At 53.8% G+C, this 23,611-nt stretch overlaps 3 protein-coding genes across 4 annotated transcripts; all 3 read left to right on the top strand.

Annotated features, from left to right (window-relative positions):
• The first annotated feature begins 407 nt into the window (after positions 1 to 407).
• Positions 408 to 2,276, top strand: TPI1 (triosephosphate isomerase 1). Its single transcript, XM_031056672.1, has 6 exons — positions 408 to 551; positions 628 to 712; positions 839 to 971; positions 1,080 to 1,165; positions 1,357 to 1,444; positions 1,712 to 2,276. Exons 2-6 carry the CDS (start codon positions 635 to 637, stop codon positions 1,828 to 1,830), a joined length of 504 nt encoding a protein of 167 aa, XP_030912532.1. The 5' UTR covers positions 408 to 551; positions 628 to 634; the 3' UTR covers positions 1,831 to 2,276.
• Positions 2,277 to 5,739: 3,463 nt separating this feature from the next.
• On the top strand, positions 5,740 to 12,171 carry LRRC23 (leucine rich repeat containing 23). Its single transcript, XM_005420604.2, has 7 exons — positions 5,740 to 5,844; positions 5,921 to 6,033; positions 6,884 to 7,137; positions 7,222 to 7,352; positions 10,589 to 10,725; positions 11,302 to 11,542; positions 11,827 to 12,171. Exons 1-7 carry the CDS (start codon positions 5,755 to 5,757, stop codon positions 11,863 to 11,865), a joined length of 1,005 nt encoding a protein of 334 aa, XP_005420661.1. The 5' UTR covers positions 5,740 to 5,754; the 3' UTR covers positions 11,866 to 12,171.
• Positions 12,172 to 12,290: 119 nt separating this feature from the next.
• ENO2 (enolase 2) lies at positions 12,291 to 21,659 on the top strand. Of its 2 annotated transcripts, XM_005420605.2 has the most exons (12): positions 12,291 to 12,512; positions 15,371 to 15,462; positions 16,353 to 16,448; positions 16,713 to 16,771; positions 17,768 to 17,837; positions 18,007 to 18,140; positions 18,855 to 19,077; positions 19,528 to 19,725; positions 19,856 to 20,057; positions 20,267 to 20,375; positions 20,513 to 20,571; positions 20,903 to 21,659. In XM_005420605.2, the coding sequence occupies exons 2-12, from the start codon at positions 15,378 to 15,380 to the stop codon at positions 20,970 to 20,972; spliced, it is 1,305 nt and encodes a 434-aa protein (XP_005420662.1). In that variant the 5' UTR covers positions 12,291 to 12,512; positions 15,371 to 15,377; the 3' UTR covers positions 20,973 to 21,659. The 2 variants fall into 2 exon arrangements, with proteins under 2 accessions (XP_005420662.1, XP_030912486.1); XM_031056626.1 differs by lacking the exon at positions 16,713 to 16,771.
• The last annotated feature ends 1,952 nt before the right edge of the window (positions 21,660 to 23,611 follow it).

Below are 23,611 nucleotides of genomic sequence, written 5' to 3' on the forward strand. Positions count from 1 at the left end.
ACACCTGGGAGCGGGGCTCTCGGAGCGCCGCGCTGCAGCCGAGCCGCGCTGCCCCCGCCCCGCCGCCGTGCCAGGTTATAAACTCAGGCACAGCCCGGTGCGGCTCTTCCCGGTTCGGCCAGGCCCAGGCTGCAGGGTGGGATTCGCACCCGATCTTTTATCTGGACACTTTCCAAGGGACCCCTGTGACCTGGCCGTCGGCCTGGTATTGCGTGTCCAGCCCCCTGGAAAGGGCTTTCCTGCCTGCTGTTGAGTTATCAGATAGCAGGGATTGTCCTGTGGCAGTGGGCCCCCCAAATGTCAGTGAGGAGGGGCGGGCTGTGCCTTCCCAGGAGAGAGGGATGACCTCTTGGGGCCGGGATCAGTGGTCGGGTATAGTTTCTACCCTTCTCCTGTCACAAGGGTAACAGGGTGCTTTGCCTTGCAGAGGTGGTTTGTGGAGCCCCCTCCATCTACCTAGACTTTGCCCGTCAGAAGCTCGATGCAAAGATTGGTGTGGCAGCACAGAACTGTTACAAGGTACCAAAGGGAGCTTTCACAGGAGAGATCAGGTGAGCCTCAGAGAGTCAAGTCAGGGTGCCTCTGGGATGTGAATTTCCTCCAGTGAGTCATCTCCTTTCTCCCCAGCCCAGCAATGATCAAGGATATTGGAGCTGCATGGGTGATCCTAGGCCACTCAGAGCGAAGGCATGTTTTTGGAGAGTCTGATGAGGTGAGTGCCCTCATACAGTGGAGACACGGTCCAGCTAAGATGGGTCTACAAAGATTGGAAAAGCGAGCGATTAAAACAGACCTCCATCCTGTTTTATTGGCTGCCTTGTTTCTTTTCCATTCCCAGTTGATTGGGCAGAAGGTGGCTCATGCTCTGGCTGAGGGCCTTGGAGTCATTGCCTGTATTGGAGAGAAGCTGGATGAGAGAGAAGCTGGCATAACAGAGAAGGTGGTTTTTGAACAGACCAAGGCTATTGCTGGTAAGAGGAAAAATAAATGGTTGATATGGGTTTTTTAGCCATTTTCCAGCTCTGCTCTTCCCAGTATGGGGGTATTGTGCTCACCTCTACCTTCTCCCTCTTCCCTAGATAACGTGAAGGACTGGGGTAAAGTGGTTCTTGCCTATGAGCCAGTTTGGGCTATTGGAACTGGTAAAACTGCAACTCCCCAGCAGGTATGAGCAGGGGAGGTGGCTGATTAAATGATCAACTGACCCTTCCCCCTCAGGAAACCTTCCTGAAGATTCTTACTGAGAATCTCCTGGAGATTCTTAGTGACTTAGAGAATATCTGTTCCCTTGTCTTTGGAAGGGAGCTGTGTGCAGCATGGCTCAGGCCTCATTGTGACTCCTGTGTTGTATTGCAGGCTCAGGAAGTTCACGAGAAGCTGCGGGGGTGGCTGAAAAGCCACGTGTCTGATGCTGTTGCTCAGTCAACTAGGATTATCTATGGAGGTAAGTGAGTCTGGAGCGACTTTCCAGGGCAGGAAGTGCTTAGTTTCTCTACCTGTTGCTACTGTTGTACATCATTCTCTCCCTGGCAAGGAAACTCTTGACTTTGAGAGCATAAAGAATCACCTTCTAGCTTGTCTGGGTAGCTTGCTTGGCTAAATGGGAGACAGTCTTGCTGAGGTGGCTGGTACCTAGCCAGTCCTGCCTTTGCCCTGGCCCCACTTTCCTAGAGCTGGCACATCTGACCTTAAACCACTGCTCCCTCCTTAGGCTCTGTCACTGGCAGCAACTGTAAGGAGCTGGCCTCTCAGCACGATGTGGATGGCTTCCTTGTTGGTGGAGCTTCTCTCAAGCCAGAGTTCGTGGATATTATCAATGCCAAACACTGAAGCACCCCATGAGGAGCTGTCCCTTGTGGTTAAGAAATGGAAGCAAGAAGGGACCTTTTGTTGCACACATCTCAGTACGGAGGCCTCCCTGAGGCTTTCCCCCTCCACAGTCATTGTTGTAGATGTTCTGCTAACCACCCCCACCACGTCAGAGTCCTGTTAGCAGGAGCCTGTCTCGGCAGAGTCTTGGCAGTCTCCTCTCTGAGCTGAATCCTCAGTTTCCCCCGACCTGTTCAGAGCCCGCAGCCCACGTGGCCAGTATCTCTCCCTTTCCCTGCAGCCCTGCGGGGAGAGGGGGCCGCTGGTGCTGCTGGGAGGAAAAAGGAACCACAGTCTTGCATCCCTCAGCTCCATCAGCAAGGAACCTGTCAGCTTAGATCCTTGTGACATGTCTTACCTCACCTGTGTCCCGTACTGAACAATAAATGAAAAACAGAAAAAGCAAAGGTGTGTCCTGGATCTTATTTGGAAGCATCTTGGGGACAAGCAGCCTAGAGAACTTAGTGCTTGTGGAGGTGGCTGGTTGCAGAGAGGGTTTTGTGGGCTTTTCCCTGAGAGCCCACCGTTACCCCAGTAGGCACTGCCCAGGTTCAACCTGCATCTTGCTTCTGTCATATAACAGCTCTTCTTTGGGCCTGTGGTGATTCTGATATATCTGTGCCTCTATTCCAGTAGATGCTGGAGCACCTGGATGTTCCACCAGTGAGCCAGTCTTCCCTGGCAGGCTCAGTAATGTGCTCATCCCTGCTTTTTGCCTATAAGGACTGATAATTGACTTTGCTCGTTGCATGTAGAGTGGAGCAGCTCAGTCTCTGCAGGGAAGGATTTTATTTAGGGCCTGTGTTGGGGCAGTGCTTGCTGCCTGCTTTCAGCCCTGTGCTGGTGGGTGAGGAAGCAAGACTTGGTGTTACTTCCCAGCTGCTGGGTTTTTTTTTGGGAGTACTGAGGATGATGAAGTGCCTCACAAGGAGGAGCTTGTTTGTGCGGCAGTACATCCTTGGGACCCTATGGGCAGTGTTCCAGCTGCTAGTGCCAGCATCACCTGAGGGATAAGGGGCTGGAGCTGAGGAGCAAGGAGGGAAAACCCTGATGTTGTGGGGACTCCTGCGCTACTGCTGCTGGGGGCGCTTCCTGCTGCCCAGCTGGATGGGAGGGATCTCCTTCCTAGGATATCAGGTGGTCTGAGAAGGAGGAGCCTGACAGCAGCAAGGAGGTGGCAGCTTCCAGCTCTGTATGTGTGTGGAGTGATGGAGAAAGGAGGAGGATAATTCAAAGGCAAGATATAAAAAATCTGAAAACTGTTTTCTACAACCAGAGCACGTGTTTCTGAGAGGCTGCTGGGCCATGGCTGTAGTTTGGGGCTGTTGGGTCACACAGACCAGAGCAGCAGTGGTGCAGCAGGGGCACACAGTGCTCCTAAGGCTGCAGGGACTGGGTACGATCACTCAGGGCTGGGCCACCAGCTGCAGCTCTGCTGTCAGCTCCTGCCCAGCCCTGCCCACAGCACAAGAGCCCAGGAGAGTGACCTACATAGAAGAAAACAGATGGGAGCTGGGCATTGATCTTGCTGCTTTGAGAGAATGCAGGGGCATGAAAACATTCATTTAATGAGGAATAAACTCTTGGAAAATAATTTCTATATCAGCAGGAGTGCCAGATCTTGTTTCTCTTCTTTTTGTCTGCTTCCTGGCAGGACTGCAGCTTTCTGGAATGGAAATACTGCCAGATCCTCACAGCAAACTGTAGTGGTTGGCTGTTAAACAGGTTGCTGTTGGAGAAAAATGCAGTGTGCCAGATGTGACAGCCTGAGAGAGGCTGCGATGGCTCTGCATCCTCAGCCCCAAACAATAGCCAGGCTGAGCTGGTATTCCCAGAAGGCACCACACACACATGTTGGACTCAATGATCCTTTTGGGTATCCCTTTAAACTCAAAATATTTTGTGATTTTGAATACATTGCACTTAAACATGGCCATGGCTGGCCACACAGATCTATCCACACAGAGCCCTCCCACGCGGCACTGGCAGCCTCATCCCACACTCTGCTCCAGCTGAGCAGGACAGAGGTGCACTAGTGAGCCTCTGTGTATTTACAGAAGTATTTACACACGTGTACAGTGTGTCTCCTTCCAGCAGCTGGGCTCAGGCAGTGCCCAGGGGCTGCCCCTCAATCCCAGCCTCTCCAGCCCCCAGCAGCAGCTCCCTGTGGCATTCTGCCCACCAGTTTCTCCCGCCGGGCAAAGGGCAAAAGGAGTTTAATGAGAAGACCCGACAGGCTGCACTGATCAGGTGCAGGACATGGACAAATCATCACAAACCATTGACACATGACTGGCACTTTTTATTCCTGTATGCTATATTTGTTTCTCTGTGTGAGGAACCTTGTCTCTGATTTGGTTGTGCCCTGTCCTGACAGATAGAATTCAATGGGAATGAGTACTCCCTCTGCCAGGAAACCTAGATCACCCCTGGTTCCTGCCCTAATCACTCCCCGATGAGTCCTGTGCAATCCCCAAATGCTCTTCCCCTGCATCTCCTGTGTCCCACACCCCTGAAGACAGCTACACCCCTAATCCTAAAGGTGCTCTGGGCCTGAGGCTCCTGGGATAGGGCTGGACAGGGTGTTCCTTTCTCTGAGTCCTTAATTTGGGTTCCCACCTGCCACTGTGCTCCTGTGTCCCTCGAAATGGGCATTTATTGGGCTGATGCTCCTGGGACGGGCCTGGAAGCAGCCTGGCGGGTGCTGCTGGGGCTCCCCCTCCTGCCATCGTCACCCTGTGCTCCTCTGTGAGTGTGCAGGCCAGCTTTTAGCACATACGCCCCCTAATTATCAGTATAATTAGGTTTGGGATATATATAATCTAAATAAAATTTCTCTAGTTTAAAGATTTGTGTTTCCTTCTGTAATTAGAGAATGTTTAGGGCAGGAAGCAAAGGCAGGAAAGGGAGTGTTCATATGTAGATTATTTCTTTACTCTGAGGGTGGTGAGGCACTGAAACAGGTTGCCCTGAGGAGTTGTGGCTGCCCCATCCTTGGAGCTGTTCAAGTCCAGGTTGGATGGACCCCTCGGCAGTCTGGTCTGGAGGGTGGCATCCCTGCCCGTGGCAGGGGGATTGAGACGAGCTGATTTTTGAGGTTCCTTCCAATCCAAACCCATCTGTGGCTGTGTGATAATGAGCAGGGTGTGAATTCAGATTGACGTTCAGATGTGCAGCACAGGAGAAGGGCTCGGCACCGGGGAGCCTGGCAGGACAAGGCAGGGGGCAGCTCGCTGTGCAGCCCTGAGCGCAGGGGAGTGGTGCAGGAAAGGCCATGGCTGATGGTTGTGTGAGCAGCTCTGCCTCGACCAGCTTAGCCAGCACTAACCTTATCCAGGCACTGCAAAGGAGCAAAGGGCACTGAAGGGAAAGGCAGCAGAGCCTTGGACTTTGGATTAGCTGCAAACCACTGCTGACCATCAGCTCTGAATAGCATTCCTGGCTGGTAAACACCCAGTGCTGTTGGCATCGGCTGGGCACGGGAGACCTCAACCCTTCCCAGCTCCACAGCCTGGAGGACGGGAATGGAGCAGTGCACCCCAAAAACCCCTTCCTGGCATCCACATGCTCATATTCGGGGAGGCTTCATGCAAAGCCCAAGGCTAATTCTGCTCAACACGTTAATTAAACATTTACTAGAGGGTAAATTAAGAGTTAATTAGGCATTCACCGCCCCAGTGCCCACCACCCTGGGCAGCCCTGCCTGACTTTAAACCCGCCCCGTTGTGAGCTGGGTGCGCACAGCGGTCTCTTCCCACCGAAAAAATCCTTCGGTTCTCTGCATACGCTAACAGCCGCAGATGTCACCCAGCCGGGAAGGCGCAGCGGGATCGCAGAGCGCCGGTGGTGAGGGCGGGACACGCTCGGAGCGTTCCGCACGGCAGCATGGAGGACGAGGAGGAGAAGGAAGAGGGGGAGGAGAAGGAAGAGGAGGAGGAGAAGGAGGAGGATGAGGAGAAGGAGAAGGAAGATGAGGTGAGGGGGAGACCCTCAGCACCGCCCGGCTGTGGCAGGGCCAGCTCTGGCGTTGTGCTCTCTCCTTCTCTCCCAGGAGCCGCCTCCCTGTCCCCTGACGGAGGAACACCTCAAGGAGGGTCTCTCTCTCCTCTCTAAGACCGGCAACGGGCTGGCCCACGCCTATGTGAAGTTTGAAGCCAAAGACAAGTGAGTGTGCAATGCCTGACCCTGCAGAAGCCCCTTACTCCATGGCCATGGAGCCGCTGTGCCACAACCTGGTGACCGGCCATGCAGGGAAGGAGAGTAGCCAGGCCCTGCTCTCCAGCCACCACCTGGATTCCAGTCCGTGCCTCAGCACAGCCTGTCCATCCTCAGCCCTGGCTGGACACTGTCTCTAGCACAGCCAGACACACTGCTGGGAACATCAGTGTCCCCCGGGCTGAGGGCAGCCTGCCCATTGCTCTGGACTGTGCTCTCCTAGGGGGCCTGAACAGAGTGACCTCCCTACAGGCACCTTGAGAAATATCCACTGACATCTGTCCTCCTAACTGCTAACCTTTAAGGCAGGCAGCTGTAAGTACACAGTGCCACAATGGCCTTGGGACAGTTTGGAGCCTCAGCTTCCCCAGCAGAGCCACCTAAGTAAGGCCTCATTAAGACTGTTTCTTTCAGCAGCCTCATAGGGTATCTCAACCACTATTTTTTCCACTAGAAAAGTCCTTCCACACAGCCCTTTGTGCTGACACTATTGTTTAACAGACCCCTCCCCAAGACTTAACCTTGTCTCTGATCTGGTTGTGCCCTGTCCTGACAGATAGAATTCAATGGGAATAAGCACTCCCGCTGCCAGGAAAGCAGGTGCAATCTTACCATTCATCTTTACTTACAGGCCTGTCCCTATCACCTGCCTTTTTCTTCCTTTTCTCAGCAGGGCTTTCTAGGACAGCAGGGAAGTAAGAGAGGTGGTTGCCCTGCCATCAGTAGTGGCAAGGAGCAACCCAAAAGATGGTAGTGGGGAAACATGAGAGATATTTTGTTCACATTCACTCTCCCTCAGGGGCCTGACAGACATCAGCCTCCTCGAACACTTCATTCACCTGCGGTATGTGGATTTGTCAAAGAACAAGCTGAAAGATTTGGCCCCCCTGAGCAGCCTAACCCAGCTGCTTTGGCTGAAGGTGGATAGGAATCTGCTCACCAGTGCCAGCATGCAGGAGCTGCCCTACCTCCAAGTCATCAGCTTTGATCGCAACCACATTGTGGATTTTGAGGGCATTACTCACCCCCTCCTAGCCAACCTCAGCCTGAAAGGTGATACAGGTTACCTGTCTTGTGGGGACACTCTCTTGGAAAGGTGGGATTAACTTTCTTGTTTCTTCTTCCTCTGGCACTCAGAAAATAAAATCGAGACAGTGCTGGGCCTGAGTCACGACCATTTGTTCAGCCTGCAAGTCCTGGAGCTGCGAGGAAACAAGATAAACACCACAGCAGGGCTCGGTGTGTCCAAGCTCAAGAAACTCTATCTGGTAAGGGATCAGCCAGCCTGGGGAGTGGGACAGAGCTGCTGCAGATCCTAGCACCTGCAGCCCAGGTAGCACAAAGGGAGTGGCCATGAACCAGGAATCACAGAGGAATCCATGTTGAGTGCATCAGGTTCTTCCCTCACAGCCTCCTGCAGGGGACAGCTTTCCCTTCAGGCAGTGTTGGGCAAGCTTGTATTCCGTGTGCCCTGGGACCTCTGGAGATCACTGGGCAAAGCAACAGCTTTGCTCTTTGCGTGACAAAGGGAGGCAATGCCTCTTTCTCCTCTCTGATGGGCCTCATCAAATACTGGTTTAAAGCCAGCACAGTTATGTGATTCACACCTACAGCTGCCAAAAAAGAAATTGATTCAATATTGCAGTGAAACTAAGATAGGAGAAGCAGTTTCTTAATATCATAAACAATTACTTCAAGGAAGCATTTACTCCTAGAGATGCAAGTGAAGAAAGTATGTATGGCTTAGCCCCATGGATCACACTGTGCTACAACTTGCAAAGACTAAACAGATGTCCTGAGTCACTACGTCTTGAAAAGCAATTAAATATGATAAAGGCTTTGAAAAACTATGTGGCTTCTTTTCATCAAGATTCCCTGGCAGAAAACACTGAGGAGATTGCTTGCTGAGATTGCCTGAAATTTTCTGATGGGAAACTGGGATTTTATGACTGGAGGTGCTCCAAGAATGGATGAAGTGGATCAGTCACTACATACAATACAGAATTTCAAAGCATGCCCAGTCACTTTAGTGAGTTATTGCAGGGAAGCAAACAGAGCATCTCTCCTGAGGGAAGGTTCCTGGCATGACTGAGGGGTTTCTCAGGTGCCCATGTGAAACAGGAAAGTTGCAAGGGGTGTTTGTTAAAACTAGAACAACTGACTCACAAGAATCTGTGGGGCTTGAATTTGTCTCCCATGTCTACCTGCCCATTAAATAATTTTGCAGGGAAATCTCCCCCAGTAATGCTTTGGTTTCTGTGTAAAGACTTTGGTGTTATTTCAGCCTTGGGTAAGTGCAGCTGATTCCTCAAGGACAGGGTTCAAGACAAAGGATTCAATTTAAGGAATTGAACCACGTTTGGTTAATGTATGACATAGCCACAGATGAAATTTCATATATAAAAAGTGGCATGTGCTAGGAAGACTACAAGCTGGGTGTGTGCCATGTGGCACTTGCATCATTTTTGAGGGTCACAGTAGGGCTGTGTTAGCTCCTGCTCATGGTGCAGCAGTGGTGGCAAAGGCTAACCTGAAAAAGATGGAGTGTGCAGGAAGGGGAGAGGAAATCATGGGCAATGTATGGTAACTTTCCATGAGGAACAGTGGCATCACATCTGGGTGAAGAACTGGTATCCAAGGGAAGGTGATGGCGTGTCAGACAGAATGTTGTTTGATTTAGGGGAGAAAAATGGAACAGCTCTGAAAAATATTCATTCTGCATTGTCCTGCTAGTGCTGGCAAGGCTAGAACTGGTAAAACAATTCACACTGAAGTGATGAAGAAAGTGAGAGTGTTGGGAGGTTACTATTCCTTTTGTGAACCAGTGATCAGTGAGCTCCCCACCCACACCAGCCCACAATTTTCTCTGAGGTACAATGTCCTAATCCTTCCTGACTGATAAATCTGCTCACATGGCCTTCACTAAATATCCAGCTTTGCTCTTTTTGTCCTGGTGTTGCTCCTTTTACTTGGCCCAGCTGGTCCAGATTCTTCTTTGTCCAGTTTCTATGAAAATCCTCCTTTTCTACAAAATGTCCACATCCTGAATGACTCAGTCCTGAAGTGTGATCCTATCCACCAGTTGAGCCTGTGCCCCTTTTTCAGTCTCAGGTACTGCCCAGGTCATTGCTTGGGTGCCTATGGGGAAGAGAGAGCACAACAGCACCTCTCAACCCTTTTCCATTCAGGTCTCAGCTCCTTAGCGACTGCAGCCCCTCGGCAAGGAAATCCCTGCTCAGCTGCAGGCTGGAGAACGTGGCGGGGAGACGATAATTACCAGGGATGCTCCAAACTCGGCCGCACAAGGCGCTGAGCAGCCCGACAGAGCAGAGCGTAGGAGCTGGCACTGCGGGCAGCCTCCGCTCGGGCAGGAGACCTCTAGTGGCCTTTTCCAGCCGAAATCCTGCTGTGAAACCAGTGTCTGAAATTCAGAGCTTCCATTTCCCTGCTTCGTTAATCCACATCCCAGTGAAGTGAATGAAATTCAGTGATGGGGAATTTTTCCTGAAGTAAGACACAGCCCGGAGGAGTAGAAGTGCTGTGTCCAGTTCTGGGGCCCTCAGTTTGGGAAGGACATTGAGACACTTGGGTGTGTTCAGAGGAGGGAAACAAGGCTGGTGAGGGGCTTGGAACACAAGCCCTATGAGGAACGACTGAGGTAGCTGGGGCTGTTTAGCCTGGAGAAAAGGAGACTCAGAGGTGACCTTATCACTCCCTACAACTTCTGAAAGGTGATTGTAGTCAGGTGGGGGTTGGTCTCTTTCACCAGGCAGCAGCTGACAGAACAAGAGGACACAGGCTTAAGCAGTGCCAAGGGAAATATAGGTTGGATATTAGGAAAAGTTTTTTACTGAAAGGATGATAAAGTTCTGGAATGGTCTGCCTAGGGAGGTGGTGGAGTCACCATCCCTGGGTGTGTTTAAGACTGGATGTGGCACTCAGTGCCATGGTTTAGTTGAGCTGCTGGGCATGGGTTGGACTCTATGATCTTTAAGGTCTCTTCCAACCTAGTGATTGTGTGAATTCTGTGAAGGGACTTCTTGGTCATAGATTTTCCCCACAAGAGAAGCAGCTACTGGAAGGTGCCTGGACTACATGGACTGTGTGACTGAGAGGGGCTGGTTACTCATCCTTTAAACACATTAAATGTAGGCTCAGGTGTGCTTTCCCCTCCATACTGTTGCTCTCTGAGACTCAGATTTGGCACTGCCATGGGAAGGTGTGCTGTGCTGGCAGTGGAGTGTTCACATGGGATGGTTTTATCTCAGACACCAAGCAATGCTTCAGGAAATGCTTTTTCAGCAAACTTTTGGTCCTTGAATCTGAATTCTGAGAACCCACTTGGCCAAGACTCTGAGCTATCTGATTGAGCTTCAGACAAGGCTGTGTTATGAGTGGTAGGAGTCTGAAGGATAGAAAGAGATTTAAAGGCCAGAAATAACTGCTGTTCCCTCTCCTGTGTGTCCCCATTTTCCTTCTCTCTTTCTGCCTCCCTGGTGCTCAGGCCAAGAACACCATTTGCAGCCTTGAAGGCCTTGAGGAGTTTGAGCAGCTGGAGATTCTGCACCTGCGTGACAACAAGCTGGAGGCCCTGGATGGATTCTCTGCTAGCATGAAGTGCCTGCAGTACCTCAACCTACGGTGAGTCCTCCCTGCTCTGTGTTGGGATCAGAGGTCCCTTCATCAGACTGCACTCCCATTTAGCTATTTAGGATTTTCTGGGGGTTTGTTTGGAAGCTGAAGACCTGATAGGGATGGGTTGATATTTACCATCCTTAACTTGTGTTCAGCAGCTGTCTAGGCTGTAACAGCCAGGGCCTTTCCTAGGCTTCTTAGAAAATATCAGCCTCTCCAGGCATTCTCATACCCCACCTCAGGCTTTTCATTCCTTGCCATAAGTCAGTTGGGTCCCTCAAATCCTGTTCTCTGTGTTCTGCCTGCAAATGCCCTTTAGTTCCCGGTGTTTGCCATGGTGATGTCACACGGTTCAATGGCTGGCTGAGCACAGAGGAATCCAGAGGAGATGTCCTTTTTGTGCCTCAGTCTGGGGAGCTGCAGACGCATCTGCATCTTAGGTGACAGATCTGTGGTCTAAGGCCTATGGTACCTCATGCTGCTAAGTTTTGCTTTTTCTGTCATGCCCACTTCTTGTTCCAAAGGGATTTCACTACTCGCACGGGTCTCCTTGCCCTGCTCTCTGTGCTTCCTTTTCTTCAGGAGCAATGGGATCAAAAGCTTTCAGGAGGTGGGAAAGCTGCAGGTGCTGCCCATGCTGCAGGCGCTGGTGCTGATGGACAATCCGTGTGCCCAAGAACCCGATTACCGGCTGCAGGTCCTGTCCTGGCTGCCACGGCTGCAGCGCCTCGACAAGGAAACAGTTGAGGAAGAGGAGCAGGAAGAGGCCGAGAAAATCCGTCAGGCAAGGAAGGAAAAAGAAAAGGAAAAAGAAAAAGAAAAGGTGAGAACAATGCAGTGCAGGGACTAGAAGGAGGTGGAGAGAAAGAAAAAGGACCAAGCATGCTGATAAAGCCTCTCCTCCACTATATTACATGAGGAGGAGGGTGAGGGATGTCAGTCTCAAGAGCACAAGAGGCTGAAAAAGAGGCCAGGCTTGGCAGTCTAGCTGTGGTGGCCAGCATGCCACCCTGCTGCCATTCCTGACCCCACTAGCAAAAGAGGGCAGTGAATGGGGAAGAGACATTGGGCATGGAGTCATTAACTTCTCCCTCCTCCCTTCTTCAGGAAATGCAAGAATCTCTTGAGGATACAGTGCCTGAGTGACCCGTTTTTAACACCTGTTCCCAGAGGCTGTCAAGATGTAGTGATGCCTTTCCTCGTTTGTGAGGCTGAGAAAGTGAGAGCTGTAGGTACCAGCTTCACCTCGTTTTACCTCTGTAGAAAAGAGGAGTGCTACCCACCCTGGTCCTGGAAGCTGCCCTGAGGCACTGCAGTGTTTTTGCAGTCACTGCACTGTGTTCTATTCTCAGTAGGCCTGAGAGGGGAAAGGGGAGAGTTACAGGTCCTGTGGTTCAATTTGATTCCCAAAAACCCTGCAAGATTTTCTGATTTGAATAAAAATAATTAATGAGCCTGGAGTGACTGGGATTGTTTATCCTGCACACCCACTCCTATTCCCTGGCTCTCTCACCCTCATCTGTCTACGTCTATCCCTTGCTGCCTGCCTCTCTCTGTCTCTCCATCCCCTACGTGCTGTTTGCAAAGCTTTGCTAAATCCTGACTCATCGCAGCTCTGGGTCACATGCTGCTGTCCCGGCCCTATCAGGGGCGTCTCCATCCTGCTGCTGCCGCCGCCGTTGGCTTAGAGGACACATCATCTCCCCTTGAGGTCCTGCATCCTTCCTCAGCTTCGTCCTCTCTCCTTTCTACCAGCACTTTCTCAATTTTTCGTCCACCCCCGTCCTAGGAAGGTAAGTGTCTACCCACGGCCAGCACACCCCTCACTGCGTGCATGTTTCTGCTGCCCCCCTTGTGCCCCCCAAACCCCACACGCACTTTGGGGTCCCTGCCGAGAAGAACCACGGCGAGCGGCATTAACTACTCAACTCCCCTCGCTTCCTCCCCCTGCTCCTCCCACCTCTGTCTCCTCACCCCCATCCTTCTGACTTTTCTTTCATATTTTAGTTTCAAGTACTTCCTCCTTCCCAAGTCCCCCTTTCCCCTCCCGGCAATCATCATTTCAGACGTGAGCCCAGGGCATTGCAGGAGTGGGGGGGCGACCAGCGAGGATAGGTGCTGCTCCCAAGGGCACTGTCGGGAGGTGCTGCGGGATGGAGCGTTCCCCGGGGGAGGGGTGGCAGTGGGGAGAAGGCAGCGCTCAGTCTGGCCACGGCTGGGGAAAGGATCCAGCCTCGGAGCGGCCCCCCCAGCCTCCCGAGGTGTTGACATAAACACGGGCGCTCAGGGAGAGCGGGGAGGGAGGGAGAAGAGGGGATGTTTTCCTATTTGCACAGCCCCACACCACAGGGGAGGGGGAGAGCAGGGAGAGGAGTGACAGTCAGGCAAGCAATAGCTGCATCAGTCACGACACTGCAGCAGTGCGGGCTTCCTGGGAGCAGTGCCCAGCCCGGGGGAACCGCAGCAGCACACCGGACTGGTGGTGCCTTGGGGGAAAGGTCTCCACCGTGCCGGCCCGGCAGGGACAGGGAATTGCTGCCAGCGCCAGCTCCACAGGAAGGCATTGCTGCAGCAGCAGCAGCCTCCCAGCGCACGCTGCCCAGCCCCTCTTCACGGGGGCTGCACAGCCTCCTCTCTCTTCCTGGATGTGGTCTGTGGCTTCCCAGCCATGGCTCCATCCCAATCCCTTATCCCAGCTTATCCGCCTCTGACCTCCTTTCAGGCCAGTGCCGCTGATAGCAGGGATTTCAGGGGGCTTCTGTTCAAAAGAGAGCAAACGCAGGGGACACGGGGCAGGAACACAAGTGGAGAAAAGGCTTAAAGGACTACAAGGGAGAGAAGATCATGTAAGTGATGGGGAGGGGCAGGCAAGGCTGGATTTGGGCTTGTCATTTGGCTTCCTCGGGTCTGGCTCCAAGAGGGGCAGGTGGATGTGGCCGCAGGGATGTGACTAGGGGCAACGTGAGCAGAGAGCCACAGCATCTGGCACAGCTGTGCTGTCAAAGATGGCTCTAAGCGGGGTCCTGTCCCTCTGTACCCCGTGGAGGCACGGCCAGGACACTGCTGCAAAGGAAGCTCACGGCTGGCTGCGCCGGCACGACTCTGGAGGAAGTTCCTGTGGTGTGTGCCAGATGGCGTGAGGAGCACTGCCAAAGCGGCTGATGGGGGATCCCAGCCCAGATGGACATGATGGAGGGCCCTGTGCAGGCTCCAGGGAACCCTGGAGATGCTGACCACAACTCCCCACAGGAGAAGCTCTGGCTGAAACTTCAGTGCAGCAGCACGATTCCCCATGCCCTCGTGATTTCCACCCACCTGAGGCAGTGGCATCAGGCACTGGCTCCGGGTTCCCCATCCTGCTTCTCAGCTCCCCTCGGTGCTGGGATGAGCTGGTTCAAGCTCATTTTCCCTGCCCTGGTGCTGAGGCCCTGGGCTGGCTGTATCCTTGCTCAGACACGCCATGGGGATGTCCTGGCTGGGCTCTGTGGCTACTCTGGCCTCTGCCAGCCCTGCTCAGGGCTGACGGAATCATCTGGAGGAGCCAGGGGAGGAAAACTTGGCAGTGCTGGGAGCATGGGGGGACAATGACAAGTCACACACCTCAATGCAGCACCCCCTCAGCACAGCCCCACAGCCAGGGAAAAGAGAATGTGGCATGAGGAGCTGATTTGGAACCCCTCGAGAGCAAACTGCAGCAAGAGAAGCTCTTTCAAACAGCCATCATTACCCACCAGCATGTTTTCTACTTCAGGTTTAACCAGGTGCCCCAAAATGCTAGGCTTCCTCACCCCCCTTTGCCCCACCCAACAGAGATCCAGCCCAGTCTCATCTGCTTCCCTGCCTCAGGAGCAGAGCGAAGGGCTGGCAGCTGGGCCAGGTGTCCCCTCCCTCCAGAGCCCTCTTTGCCATGTCTGAGGCACCGTGGCCTTCAGCAAGATGGCTCCCCAGGCTGCCAGGCTCCACGCCCCTGCTGCCTTGGCACAGCCTGACCCTGCAGCTCACGGGGACACAGGGACGCTGAGCAGGCACATGGCAGGGGGGACATGGCTGGGGTGTGGGACAGCCAGGCTGGGGTGGCTCCCCTGCCCTGGGCTGGAGAGGGGCTGGGGTGCCCCCTGGCTGGCTGCCCCCTGCCCTGCCCATCACGCTGGGCTGGCTCCCCTGCGCTGCACAGGGACACAGCAGCCACTTGCTCTCTGGCTGGCAGGCGCTGTCCTCGCCTCCCGGCAAGGGGACAGGAGATGCCAGGAGCTGCTGCCCCGTCCTTGACACCAGAGCCAGGGGCACCTCCCTGCTGTGCCAGCTGATCCCTCCCTCTCTGCTGCTGTGGCACCCTCCCCATCCCTGCCATCCCGGCTTGTGTCGGGCGCTGTGCTGTGACGCAGGGAGAGGCAGAGTGCTCCTAGTTTGTCAGCTGCAGCAGAGGGACAGAGTAAATTCAAATAGATAGCCAGTTCCTGGAAAAATGTTCATAGATTCCTGTAGTCTGGGTGAATTCCTAAATTTCCTGGGGCAAATAGTTTTAGCCCAAATTTCTAAAGTCACTTTTCCTTGAATTCCCTTCTCTCTGTCAGTCTAGACATAGAAGGGGTAAGCACCACATCCTGGAACCTCTCAGAGCTGAACGTACCCTGTTCTCTCCTCTCCACAGACTCACCATGGCAGTCGAGAGGATCCATGCCCGTGAGATCCTGGACTCCCGTGGGAACCCCACCGTTGAGGTGGACCTCTACACACACAAAGGTATGTGGGTGAGACAAGGGATGGAGGGCAAGCCCTGCCCACCCCGGCAGAGCTGGTGCTGTGCAGCAGCCTGGCACACATGGAGGCTCCTCACGGGTGAACCTCGGCAGAAAACAAGTCGGGGGAAGAGGCAGAGACCAAAGCTCTGCCTGTGCTCAGCAACTCTGCATATGTGCCAGGCAAACCATGACAAGACAGTTGGCAGGATACTGCATGCGACCTGAGCCATGCACCTGCCCGTAGCAGGGACAGAAGGTGTTTTTATCATAAATGTCTGCACATTCTCATCATACCCCTACTGCAGCTGTGCTTTTAGTCCTGGGCGCAGTAGATGTTTGGTAGCACATCCATGGCCATGCTCCTGGCAGGGGTAAAGCTTTGTTCCTGAGATCTCTGTGCAGCTACGTCCATGCTTGGGGCTCAGCTGGAGGAGCTGCATTTGCATGGGGCCCAAAACTGCTTGGGCTGAGGGGTGAGAAGCAGTGAGAGGCCAGAGCAGGCATGCAACCATCATCTTCCTTCTTCAGTGTGGCAGAAACCTCAGTCTGAGGGGGAGGAAGCTGAGGGTGGCTGTGAGTCAGGCTGCTTCTTGAACTAGGAGGAGGGCTGAGGAACTTCCACCCATCACACACAGTTCTGGGATCAGTGTGAATCTCTGGGTGCCTGACATCCAAGTTCCTCAGCCTGGAAGCCCTGGGTACCATTTACTTCTGCCACTGAGGTGCTCTACGTCTAGGGAGAGCAGCCATGAGCAGCCAGCCAGCGAGACCATCCATTTGCACAAGCAGTTGCTACGTCCTTTCCTATGAAAGCTGGGCAGAAGCAGGTGCATGAGGGCTTTTCCTCTTCACCCTCTGCCTGTCTCACACCCCTGTTTTGCTGTTTCCCAGGCATGTTTCGAGCAGCCGTCCCCAGTGGAGCATCCACTGGTATCTACGAAGCGCTGGAGCTGCGGGACAATGACAAGTCACGTTTCCTTGGAAAAGGTGGGGAGATGTCTGCTCCACAGCTCATCCTTGGGGCTGCCTGTGTGTGAGGCTCTGCTGGAGGGTACAGATGTGTCCCTCAGGGAGACCACAGAGGCACAGAGCTAGTGTAAAGTGAAAGATCAGGCCTCGATCTTCCCTTGCTGTCTCCCTGTCTCAGTCTCTCCATCGGTCCTCTCCCTCCCTCTTTCCACTCTTCTCTCTGCCTCACTCTCTCTCTCTCTCTCTCTCTCTCTTTCTTTCTCTGCCTCTTCCCTTCTTTAGGGGTGCTGCAGGCCGTGGATCATATCAACAGCACTGTCGCCCCAGCTCTCGTGGGCTCTGTAAGGATTTCTCTTTGTTCTCCCTTGTCCAACGCTTACTCTGGTCTGTCTGTCCCCTGATCTCTGTCTCTGCTCTCTTCATCTCACTGGGTTAACAGACACAGCGATGCTCTCTGTGAACCTGGGCACACCCCTCCTGCCCTCCATGCCTGTGTGTGTCCACGGCAATCTTTTCTCTGGGAGGAAAGGATTTAACCTTCCTGGTCCACCGCAGCATCTGTGCAGCCTAACTCGTCCCCTCGGTGCTCCCTGTAGAGCTCACCCCCTCTTTCAGCTGTGCTCCCCCTCAAGCACTGAATCACATCCACATGTCTGTGGCCTCATCCTGGTGTGATGAGCAATGGTTGTACCATGCAGGGTCTGGCACAGCTTGCAGAGCAGTGGTGTCACATCTGCAGCCTGTTTACACCTGAAGACCTGGAGCCTGCTTTGAGGAGAGCTGAGCCAAAGCCACATATTAGACACCATGCAGCCCATGGCTGGCTCTGGCTGAGAGCCCAGTTCTCTCCACCCTTGAAAAATACCCAGCATGGTGGAGGGCTGCCTGTGTTGGGTCTAATCTTGCTCTCCACCTCACTTCTGGGGATGGCTCCATCCAGTCTACATTCGCTTGCTTGAGGTTGAGCATGTTCTGTTGTTCTGCCTAGCTTCTGTGTGACCACAGCACCACCACAAAGCTCCCTGGAAGCTGCCAAAAGGCTGGGAAACCCCCCAGGGTGTCCTATGTCCCCAGCAATGCGTGGCCTTGCCTGGGCTGCAGCTGACCCTCTCTCCACCATGGGTACATCCACACTGCACTGCAGAAACACCGTCAGGGTTACCTAACCCGACTAAATGCCACGACACCAGTTTCCAGAGCTTTGTGTGTAAATGTTTCCCCACAAGCTGAAAAGGTCCTTTTACCCCCAGCTTCTCCATCAACGCCTCCTCTCCTGCACACCAGAGCCAGCAGCTCTTCCAGTCATCCCCTTCTCAGGAGCTGTTTCTTTCTTGCAGGGCCTCTCTGTTGTGGATCAAGAGAAGATAGACAATCTGATGCTTGAGATGGACGGCACAGAGAACAAATGTAATCCATCTCTCTTTTTGGCTGGGAAATTACAAGCATGGGAGGCTGCAGGGCTGGAGAGGGGGGCACTGCCCAAGCTGAGGCGGGCCCAAGGCTGGGCTGGCAAGGGCACACACCCACTGGGCAGGATGTTGCCACCTGAAAAGTCAATCTCCTCCTTTGCCCACAGCCAAGTTTGGCGCCAACGCTATCCTGGGAGTTTCTCTGGCCGTGTGCAAGGCGGGAGCTGCAGAGAAGGATGTGCCCCTGTACCGGCACATCGCTGACCTGGCCGGCAACTCCGACCTCATCCTGCCCGTGCCAGTAAGACTCCTCCCTCCTTGACATCCACCTTCAGAAACTCCAAAAGAGTGTTTGTTGTTCCCAAAAGAAACTTCAGAGGTGTTGGGAGGTAGATAAGGAAGGGATATGGGATTGAAACATCAGCTGAGTGCACTGCAGTTGTCAGGGAAGCAAACCAAGGCCTGAGATTGGTCAAGTTTCAATGGGAAAAAAGGAGCCTGAGGAGGATAGAGGAGAGGTTGTGGTGGGGAGCTGACTGAAGATCTCATTCTTAGCACAAGAAGCAGAGGGCGTCATGTGAACCCTCTGGGGCACAGTTCAAAACAAGGGCATAGGGGTCTTCACACCAGGGGGAACCTGCCTTGAGAAACTCTTTCACAAGGGGAGTTGTGGATGCTGAAATTTTCTCAGGGTCAAGAAGAAAGGTCCTGAAGAGAGACTGACAGCATTGTTGATAAACACATACAGATAAACAGAGCATAGATAAACACACATAACTCAGGAGATCTCTGAGAGGAAAACAGGTGGGAAAATCCTCCCTAACCATGTGGTTTGAGCCACTGCTGGAGGGAAGACTCCAGGCTTATGTGTCTTTGGTTGGATGGTTGAAGCTGATGTGCTTACGTTACCCTGTGGGATGTGGCATGTGTGGGCATGGTGACACATCTGAGAGCCGCCTCTCAGGGGTGCCAAGACCGGTTCCTTCAGCTCTGACTCTCTCATGGACTCTTCCAGGCTTTCAACGTGATCAATGGAGGTTCCCACGCAGGCAACAAACTGGCCATGCAGGAGTTCATGATCCTGCCTGTGGGAGCCGAAAGCTTCCGCGATGCCATGCGCATCGGGGCTGAAGTCTATCACAACCTCAAGAGCGTCATCAAGGAGAAGTATGGCAAAGATGCTACCAATGTGGGTGATGAGGGAGGCTTTGCTCCCAACATCCTGGAAAATAGTGAAGGTGAGAGCCCTACAGAGATGGGGTACCCCTGCCTGCAATGCTATGGGTCCCTATGCCCAGCTCACAGCATTCCCTGGACTGATTCAAAAGATGACGCCTCAGTGTCATTGACCTCCTGTGTTAGGGAATGTTTCTGAGCTCCTTCTCCCTGAGGTGGCCTTGATCTGTCACAGTCTCTCCATACAAACCTCTTATGATGTGCATGCTTTTACAAGGCTTTCCACAAACTTGTCTTTGAGCTGTGGAATCACATTTTAATTGCTCCTTGTCCCTTTGGACACAGCCCCTACAGCTCCTTGGCATGTTTCTGTTGTGTTCCGGGCTTCCTTCTAATTCTCCGTCACACCACCAAACTCCCAGTGACTCCGGGGCCCTTCCCAAGGGAGGCTCCCTCCAAGAGGCAGAGCTCTCTGCATGGGCTGACTCTCCTGACTGCGGTTCTCCCCTCAGCTCTGGAGCTGCTCAAGGAAGCCATTGACAAGGCGGGCTACACGGACAAGATTGTCATTGGCATGGATGTGGCAGCCTCCGAGTTCTACCGCGACGGCAAATACGACCTGGACTTCAAGTCCCCGGATGACCCAAGCCGCTACATTTCTGGAGATGAGCTGGGAGACCTCTACCAAAGCTTTGTACGGGATTACCCAGGTGAGCTGCTGCGCGGGGCCACAGGGAATCAGCACTGGGGCTGCACACACCGACCAGGCACAAACCCTCTGTGTTTTAGGGGTGGGAAGGGAGGCAGCTGTGACTCGTGCCTCTTTGGTTGTCCTTTCAGTGGTCTCCATTGAGGATCCCTTTGACCAGGATGACTGGGAGGCCTGGTCTAAGTTCACTGCCAATGTGGGGATTCAGATAGTGGGAGATGACCTGACAGTGACAAACCCCAAGCGCATCGAGAGGGCTGTTGAAGAGAAAGCCTGCAATTGCCTCCTGCTCAAAGTCAACCAGATTGGATCTGTCACAGAGGCCATCCAAGCGTGAGTCCAGCCCACTGCCCTTGTTGTCCTGTGAATGGGCTGGTGATGAACCACAGCCAGGTGTCACGCCATGCACTGGGTGAACACACTTGTGTCTCTACCAAAGCGTAGGATGCTGAGAGTGGGAGCAGAGTGTGCCTGAATCTCTCCCTGTGCAGGTGGTAATTGTAGGAGTAGGAGCTACTGACTGCATTTCTCACTCCTTGCAGCTGCAAGTTGGCCCAGGAGAATGGATGGGGTGTGATGGTGAGCCACCGGTCTGGGGAGACCGAAGACACCTTCATTGCTGATCTGGTTGTAGGACTGTGCACTGGGCAGGTAGGTGAAACCCAGGCTGTGCACAGGCCTGGAGGAAAGCAAAGGGGTGTCAAAACAGAATCCCCTGCCCTGCCATGAGGAACTGGTACAAGTCATAACAGTGTCTTACAGTGTTTGCTTTGGGGAATGCTTTACAGATAAAGACGGGTGCTCCCTGCAGGTCTGAACGCCTGGCTAAATACAACCAGCTCATGAGGTAAGGGGCTCCAGGGCTGGGAATGCAGAAGAGAGAATAGGGGAGTGACCAATTGGGTGGGAGAAGCTGAAATCCCGAGGGTGGATGGGGCTTGTGGGTGAAATGTTACAAAGACAAGGCACAGAGATGACAGTAGCATCCTGGGGAGGCCTCTGGGGCAGACTCCTTTCCTCCTCCTTGGCATGAGGGTGCAGCCCTGCAGTCACAGCAGCTGGCAGGAGCTGAGCCTGGGGCACGTCAACTTCCTGCTGCTGAGCTGCCTCTCCAGCAGCCTGGTGCCTCCAATGCTCCCTCACTGCAAGGGCCTGATTGTGCTGTCTCTCTCTTGCAGGATTGAGGAAGAACTTGGCGATGAAGCACGCTTTGCCGGACACAACTTTCGCAACCCAAGTGTTCTTTGAACATCATCCCCAGGGCACAGCCACCCTGCTGCTCTTTCCCACCTCACAGACTCTGAACCCCCCTTTCCCTCCACTGCTCCCTTTTTTGCTCTTTCTCCCCACTCTGTCACCTGGTTTCCTCTCACCTTGAAACCCCTTGAGTTCAGGTGTCCCTGGCTAGATGTACCCAGGCGAAGGATGAGAGAGCGGCCTACACCCTGTCCCTTGCTGTGGGGTCATAAGCATTCCTGGACCCAGGCATTGTGTGTCTCTGTTGTTTGTGCAGGGCCATGCCCGGGCCGCTCTGCTCGCGTGTCAGACCACGGGAGTGGCTGCCCAGCGTGTCCCTGGTGCCGAAGCATGTGCGGTGACCATCCGTGTGCTCGGACGCTGCGGCTGCGTCCAGCCGGGCGCTGCCAGCGCTCGCTCTCGTTGTGCACGTGTGTAGGTGTGTGTCTGTGTCCTGGCCTACGGCGTCCCTGTGCCCCAGGCGTGTGTCTGCACTGAGCCCTGGCAGTGTCATGTTGGGCTGTGCTGTGTTGGGCTGTGCTTGCCGGCAGCTTGGTGTTGAGGTGCATTGCTGTCCCACCCGGGGTGTGCGTGTGCTGTCAGTCTGTGGCACTGCTGTCCCACCCTGTGTGCGTGTGTGTGTGTATGTGTGTGTGTGTGTGTGTGTGCTGTCAGTCTGTGGCACTGCTGTCCCACCCTGGGGGTGTGTGTGTGTGTGTGTGTGTGGGTGTGTGTGTGTGTGCTGTCAGTCTGTGGCACTGCTGTCCCACCCTGGGTGTGTGTGTGTGCATGCTGTCAGTCTGTGGCACTGCTGTCCCACCCTGGGTGGGTGTGTGTGTGTGTGCTGTCAGTGTCTGACTCAGCACACAGTACTGCGGGGCAATAGATTAAAGCACATCCGTAAACAAACCCATGCTCTCATCTGCTTCTTGTGACCTTTCTCTCTCTGTTCCCTTCCCTCTTGCACTCCTTCACCCTCCCCTCCGCCCATGATGTCTGCTTCACCTTCTGGACAGCCCCTGCTCAGCTGAGCAACAGACAAACTACAGATCCCTAAACTCTATTAAAATGTGTTTCACACCTGAGTTGCCTGACTTGGCCTGATGTTTATCTCTAGTTGCCAGTGTTGGGGAAGTGGGGACATTTTGCCACCAGAGCAGGAGATGCTCACACAGAAAGGTAACAAAAAAAAAAAAGGCAGGGGGGAATGGCAAGGGGAAGGAAAGGCCCAGCTACTCTCACCTGCTTTCACAGCTTTGTCCCACAGCTTTGACTGCTCTGGGCCACCAGCCGGGAAGCACCGAAGGGAAGGTGTGTGTGATGACTTGCCCCTGTCATCTTCACCAAACCGTGTTGCATGAAGATCTGCTCTGCAGGGACTTTAATTGTGCCTTCCACTGATGTCAAGGCCTCAGGGTGGGCCCCCAGCCGTCTGTCTGCTGGACTCAGATGGTGGACAGAAATGGCAAGTCTTTGAGAGAGAAAACGCTGGTTGTCCTTCCCCAAAAGGGGTTTGTAGAGCAGTGACTGGCGGTGTAGGTGGGATGGGTAGTCTCTCTCAGCTCCATCTTTTTTCACAGGGGCAACTCAGCAGTACTTGGGGAAAGCTGCCCATGCTCCAGCCAGTGCCCCAGCAGGCTGGGTGCCAGCAAATCCCAGCGCTTGCTCAACAAACAGCTTTGTTCTGCACTGACTCAAAGGAAGGCGGGGGGGTGGGGGTGCTACTGTGAGAAAACAAATGGACAATAAATGATAAAACCACCTTGCCCACCATTATATTCACGTCAGTAGCCCTACTATGTTCTTGGGCACACTCAGCTCCTGCCCCATCTCCCTACAGAAAGTTTCCAGACCTTTGCTTAACTCTTGTCTGAGTTTGTTTCTGAGGTTGCTCAGCAAGTCCCAATCCCCCTTGACTGTGTCCTAACGCGGACTTTAAAATCCAAAGACAAAACTTTAAACCACTGGCATTTCACTGCTGATCCTTTACTAAACAGCATGGATTAAGGACTAAGTCCAAGAAGGGAAGACAAAGACTTTGGCACACATGCCCAGAACTGAGAAGAGGGTGGGAGGGAGAATGTGCGGCTAGAGGCAGGATTGGTTTCCAGGGCATCACCAGCGCACACCGCGCACATCCCAGCGGCAGGAATAGCGGGTGCCCCGGCTGCAGCGCGGCTCCCGCCCGTGCTCTCTGGGAGCTGTAGTGCGGTGCCGCCGGGGAAGGCTCCGCTCCATCTCCCCCCGCCCCGCGTCCCCCCCGGCGGCACCGCCACCCCGCGGGTCCTGTGGGCCCCCAGACCCCCTCCCCGCGGTCCTGCCTCCCTCGAAAGCGGTTCTGTGCGTGACAGCGCCGTTTTCCTGCAGGAATGTGCATTTTGGGTACCGCCAGTGGGCTGTCTTTTCCCGCTGTACACCTCACTGCTCCTTTGTTTTAGATACTGGGGTTTTGAGAACAGTATGGCTACTGCTTAGCAATCAGGGCAGTTTTTTGGGGGAAAAAAAACCCAACCAACAAAAAACCAAAAAAACTTTGTTACGTTCCATATTCCCAAGAGCATCTCCCCTTCCCCCCGCCCCTAACATTCGTCCTTTTCTGCGCAAGGAAGGCAATTAACCGCCCAAGGTAGCCGGCGTTGCCCATTTAAATG

Source organism: Geospiza fortis, unplaced genomic scaffold (assembly GCF_000277835.1).
Source record: "Geospiza fortis unplaced genomic scaffold, GeoFor_1.0 scaffold1, whole genome shotgun sequence".
NCBI lineage: Eukaryota > Metazoa > Chordata > Aves > Passeriformes > Thraupidae > Geospiza > Geospiza fortis.